Source organism: Pomacea canaliculata, linkage group LG4 (assembly GCF_003073045.1).
Source record: "Pomacea canaliculata isolate SZHN2017 linkage group LG4, ASM307304v1, whole genome shotgun sequence".
In the NCBI taxonomy this organism is placed as follows: domain Eukaryota; kingdom Metazoa; phylum Mollusca; class Gastropoda; order Architaenioglossa; family Ampullariidae; genus Pomacea; species Pomacea canaliculata.
The window spans coordinates 28288802-28294798 of NC_037593.1; the positions used below are offsets into that span (position 1 = coordinate 28288802).

The window sequence follows — 5997 nt, forward strand, 5'->3', positions numbered from 1 at the left end:
AATAAAAGAAGTTTAAAACATGGGGGTGTTGGACGGGGGGAGAGAGAGAGAAGCAGGTACACAGGAAGAAAAAAGGTCAACATGCACGTGCCAACATCTTTTCGCTCAGTTCTCTCACATCTCACGAACCTTTTGTATCTTAACAAAATGGAATCTTCAGTACCTTGGTCTTTATTTATTTTGTGGAGTCGATTGGTCATCTTCAAAACCAGGGGATGAACGACACTTCATGACCCAGAGTGATTTGATTACCTTTCATCTCCCAACTGTTTGACAGACGGGACAAAGGCAAAAAGCATGCAGTGGCATCCGTCAACATAAATTGTTTGACATACAGTAGTAACTCATAGTCGCTCCTGTCACTGCCTTGCAAGTTTATGACCTGAGGCCCTTATAAGACATGCAAGGACCAAGGTTCTCTACTGCCTGACGACCGCCCAGCAAGCCACAGGTACGTCCTGCACATCATTGCTTTGAGATACTTGACATGATAGTCACAACTTGTGAAATTTCTGGAAAAAAAAACTGAAAAATAATAATAATTTTTTAATACAGCACCTTGCCCCACCAATAATGGCGGGTTCAAGGCGGTTACACACGTGAAGTCGTTTAAGATATTTGGCAGTTTGTAACTTGCCCTCGCCCGTCCTGTTCTCTGTGCTTTCAAGACTAAATATGTAGGAATTTGTGCTTCGTCAAAAAAATTTAAGGAAATAGCGTTTCATTTTGTATCCTTTCAGATTTTTCAGTTGTTTTCTTTTTTTTTTTTTTCTTTTTTTGCTTATCTCCACTTCTCTGTATGCTGCTTCCTTTTTCGAAATTAATCGGCTGCAAACTTTTTTTTTCTTCTCTATTCTTCCTTCCATTCTTTCCTCTTTCTTTTTTTTTTTCTTTCTCTTTCTTCCTTTTCTTCAGGCCTTCCAAAATTTTTTAATTCCTTTTTCGTTACTTTTATTATTTCTTTCTTTGGTGTGTCCTTGCGGAAATGAAAGGGTTGAGTCATTTGTGAAAATAGATACTGCTTCTCAAAGCAGAATAAAAGTTTCTTCAAATTTTTCTGCTCCTTTTATTTATTATTTATTTATTTTTATTATTTATTTATTTATTTATTTATGTTGCATTACATCTTTAAAGAATGTTGACATTTTTTAAAGTCTGCTTTTGGTTCCAGAATCAAACACAATGGCTGCTCTTGCCACGCTGTCGCTGTGTCTTGTAGTTGCACTCACCTCTTCACCAATCACCGCCACTTTCCTCCCCCCGTTTCCTCCGATTCCCCCAATCGGCCTGCATGGACCACTGCATGGACCATTGAATGGACCACTTCATGGACCACTGCATGGACCACTGATCCCTTTTCCAGGTAAAAGCACCATTTCTCTTTATTTCAAGTCAATGTCTGTCTGAAGGATGAGGTTATAGCCAGAGGTAGGAAGTGAGGCGTCTCGGAGATGAAGCGAACTAGTTTCTGGTAGCCATGGGACGCACGCACGCACGCATGCATGCACACACACATACACACACACACACACGCACACTATGCTGAATGAGCTACATTCCCACACTTTCATGTATGACATCTGTTTCGCGTCTGATGCAGAGCATTTACAAAACAATGTTTTTGCATTCAGTGCCTCCATTCTGGAATCCACCCTTGTTGCCCCTGATGGAACACCAAGCCTTCCTCGGCAAGCATCTGTTGTTCCCTAACATCCCCTTCCCATGGGTCCCCCCGCACGGTGATCCCATCATCTTGCCTCCTCTTCCTCTTCCCAAGGTGCCACACCCAATCATCCCCTATCCACACCCGAGAGTCCAGGTCTCTGGTGGTTTGCCCACAATCACGGGTATCGACGGAGATGTGAACGTGAGAGGGCCTATCATCTCTGGTGTCATCAGCAACATAGACGGCGATGTGAATGTGAAGGGAAGAGGATATGGTTACCCTCCCACCTTCAAGGGCCCTTCTAGTCTGCCGGCCGTCGTCAAAAACATCGACGGTGATGTGAATCTACGGGGGTCTGCCCTCCCTCGCTTCATCGGCAACATCGATGGAGATGTCACGCTGGGTGGGTCAGGCATCGGTGGCCTCGACAACGGCAACGGGTACAAGGACAACGGCAACGGGTACGGGGACAACGGCAACGGGTACAGGGACAACGGCAACGGGTACAGGGACAACGGCAACGGCAACGGCTACAGAGACAACGGCAATGGGTACAGAGACAACGGCAACGGGTACAAAGACAACGGCAACGGCAACGGCTACAGAGACAACGGCAATGGGTACAGAGACAACGGCAACGGGTACAGGGACAACGGCAACGGGTACAGGGACAACGGCAACGGCTACAGAGACAACGGCAACGGGTACAGAGACAACGGCAACGGGTACAGAGACAACGGCAATGGGTACAGAGACAACGGCAACGGATTCAAGGACAATGGCAATGGTTTTTACGACAATGGCAATGGGGTAAGTTTGCGCAATATGTCCGGTGTTATGTCCATTGTGCATCAGTGTTATCTGCGCATCTGTTCATCGAATGTGTGCTCCTCCTTGTCTGCTTATACTTCCCTTATGCATCCGAAATTCTATCCATTCCTGATTGCATGTCTGTAATTTGGTTTCTCTTTGCCCAATCCCTCTACCTCTCCATCTTTTACATGTACCATAGGGCGTAAGATCAGGATCTCGTTTACTCAGAAACTGATGGATGATTGGCTGGATGGACAAATGACCGATGGGTGACTGACCGGCTGGAGAAGCGGCGGACGAGTTGCCAGATTGTTGGGTGGACTTGATCGGTCATCATAAAGAAAAATCCTCCCTTACTCGATGTTCATTAAAACTAGTTTAGTAATACATAAAATGCACTCAAAAATGGAAAATGATTGTTCCTCCGTGCAACCCCTCCCCCATCATCTTCTATCCTGACGTTTGCTCTCGTGTAAAAAATTCCCATCGCAATAAATGTGTTTTAAAGTTCCATTAATTTGTTAATTAATACATTTATATTTCTTTAACTTCTTTCTTTTTTCTTTCGTTCATTACTTTATTCTTCATTACAAATCTCACAAAAATACTGCTGTGATCAGAACAGTTGATATTTTTTTCTTTTCCCAGGGCGTGGGCCACGTGTACTGAAGGGTCTGTAAAGGACCTTCAACTATTTTTGTTGCTGAGTTTGAGGTATGTTAATCAGAGACAAGAAATCACAAAAATACTTTCTTATCAGCTTTTTTGTGTTACTTTCTTCTCTCCTTTCTCCAATGTTTCTTTCTCGTACTCCGTTCCTTTTCTCGCTCTGTTTTACTACTCCTCACTTTTTTTAACCAATTGAACAGAGAATATAACATCATGAAAGGAATCAACACTGTTTGTTTGTATATAACACAACTGTTTTTTTAAAACTCGTATTGCAGGTAAACAGTTGCAAGAGTAAGAAAAGCTGCTTGTGAACTTTTCCTCCCTCGAGACCAGTGTATGGTTAGCATGAGGTCAGAGGTCAAAACATAAAAGCGTTGTTTTTCGTGAAATATATATTACTTTAGAAAGCTGATGATGTTTGTATGATTGTCATGCATTTGCTGGGCAAATGTTTGGAGACAAATAAATTCAAAGAAATTCAAACATCTGTCAGTTTATTTGTGTGGATGCTCCGAAATTTGACAATAACACCGTACTTCTACTCCTCTTCGGCTTGTCATCATAGATCCTGCTTTCTTATGTTTCACCTCTTCCTTCTCCTCGTCTTTTTTTCGTCTTTTTTCTCTTTCTTCTCCTTTTTGTCCTATTTTTCCTTCTCTTCGTTTTTCTGTCCATCCTCTTCTATCGCGCTCCTTTTTTTTCTACTTTCCCCTCGACCTCTTTTGGGTGTCTGAGGAACGTGACCACGTGATGCTGACAACCGGCGTTTGATACCCAGCCTGCTGTACAATCACGATATGTTCTCCGCGAATACTACAACTTAAAGTCAATCATACATTATTCCTGCTTTATCCAAACAATGCCATCCTAGCTAAACCACTTTGCTAAGAAAACATACCTCTGACACTTGACATCTTGCCTCTGACCTCCCAGGCTCGTGACAGGATAAAAGCCTGATGTCTCCTGACAAACTGTGGACGTTTCAAGATGGTGGCAATGGATGGGGGACGAGAATAATTATGCAGGTTTGGTCGGTAGCAGAAGAGAAGATGGGTTAGAAGACCCGACAATGGACGAAGAAATGATGGACATCGCTGTCAGCTTCAAAGGACAGTCAGGTGAGCCCTTGCTTGCCGCCAGACGGCGCGGGGAACGCCAGGTGGTCGCTGACGTCACTCAGCACGTGGCCTGGCTCGTCGACGATGGTTTGAGTACTTCTGGCAGTGAAAAATGCTGGGAGTCAACCAGAAAAAGATATATCTTGCATTGTTTAGCCCTGAATTAAAGGCGAACCCAAGCACAACATTATTTTCACATTAAGATAAATTAAACTTATACTAAACTCACAGAACACGTGACTCAGCTGTATTCACAATGTGCAAGCATTTAAATATCAACTGGATTTCAAAAATGAAATAAAGACCGCAAGGTCAAAAAATGTGGTTGCTGACTAGTCGACGACTCTTTGTACACATGCTCTCAATTTCCCAGCCTGCAAAGGCTTTGGGCATTTGAACGGCCCCGATAGGGAAGTGAGACTTTGGGATGGGAAGCGTGTAATTCGATCCTAAACTGACGCGTCCATCGCGCTTTTTTTCTTCAGCCGCTCTCGATTTGGTAGCCACGTGATCGTGTCGCAACCCTCCACCCGCTGTTTCCCTCCCCCCTCTTTTCCCCCACGTGTACCTGCGACAAGGTACGGGGTTAATCAGAGGTCACATCGGCCGGTTCAGCTTTGACCGGCGCGCGGACATTTTGAACTGTACGTCCATCTTCAAGTGAAACACCGCCGATTTCTGAAGTAAGTCTTAATAAAGTTAAGTGAAAGATGCCATTAAAACAACTATACTTTATAACAGTGGATAGTCATGAATAATTTATGATCATATATAAGTATTGTAGTGCTTTTTGTGAAATGTTTCACGTGTTGTACCCGGCAGGTATCATACATACTACATCCGCTAGCAACTCGCTTTTACATGACGCTGTCTTCTATATGTGCTGTAGATAATTTAAATGGTTTAACCATATCCTTCTTGTTTTAATAATCAAATTGTTTAATCGTATCTCTTGCCTACTAATTGCACGTATTTACTAATTACAGAAATGAAATGTTGAGCACGAATACGATTGGCGGAAGCAAGATGACAGTGCATGATGGGTTCAAATCAACTAGTCAAGAGGTAAAGTACACACACACACACACACAATCTCTCGTATTATTGATGATTAACTTCGAAGTTGAAATCTATGACAGTGGCGTAGGAACCAGGGGGGCAGCGGAGGCAGCCCCCCCCCCCAAGGAAAATACAGGGGGGGGGGAATATCCTTGTGCCCCCCCCAATATTTGAGACGTAATTTCTCACAAAGAGCAAAGAACAGAAGAAAGGTAGGGGAACGTAGAGAGGAGACGGTCATCACCGTGCGAGTGTGAACGCCGTTCACTGTCAGCAGGGAGTTTGCCCCCCCCCCCCCCCAACGCCGAACATCTTCCTACGCCACTGCATTACTGATCATTACCCATAATTTGTCACCAAGAGGCTAGCCGGGTGGGAGTACGGAAAAGAAGGTAATAAAAAATAAAAAAAGGTGTGTTGGGGACGGGATCTGATCTCACGGCTACCGACAACTTATAACTTCAAAGAAAGTCCTTTCCTTGTTGTCCTAACGATGGCGCCGTCAAATATACTCGGTTTAGAAAAAATCCCGAGACTAAGCTAAACATTTGTGTTTGTCTCACCTACTGGTTGCTAAAGAAAGGAAAGGGTGCTGTACTTTGAAACATTGTCTGACGGGAAAACAGTTCCAGTCTCGACCCTGGCAGTTCCCCTTCTTCTCAGATTTTA

At 43.8% G+C, this 5997-nt stretch overlaps 1 protein-coding gene across 1 annotated transcript; it reads left to right on the top strand.

Moving 5' to 3' along the window:
- Nucleotides 1-347: 347 nt before the first annotated feature.
- LOC112563203 (tetra-peptide repeat homeobox protein 1-like) lies at nt 348-3634 on the top strand. Its single transcript, XM_025237004.1, has 5 exons — nt 348-451; nt 1172-1363; nt 1632-2476; nt 3128-3193; nt 3427-3634. Exons 2-4 carry the CDS (start codon nt 1183-1185, stop codon nt 3146-3148), a joined length of 1047 nt encoding a protein of 348 aa, XP_025092789.1. The 5' UTR covers nt 348-451; nt 1172-1182; the 3' UTR covers nt 3149-3193; nt 3427-3634.
- Nucleotides 3635-5997: the final 2363 nt, after the last annotated feature.

What these genes read in the sequence shown, in the direction of transcription:
- LOC112563203 (XM_025237004.1), top strand. Translation starts at nt 1,183, where the DNA reads ATGGCTGCTCTTGCCACGCTGTCGCTGTGTCTTGTAGTTGCACTCACC. An exon ending in ACCACTGATCCCTTTTCCAG is followed by an intron (nt 1,364 to 1,631) that starts GTAAAAGCACCA and finishes TTTTGCATTCAG; the next exon opens with TGCCTCCATTCTGGAATCCA. An exon ending in TTTACGACAATGGCAATGGG is followed by an intron (nt 2,477 to 3,127) that starts GTAAGTTTGCGC and finishes TTCTTTTCCCAG; the next exon opens with GGCGTGGGCCACGTGTACTG.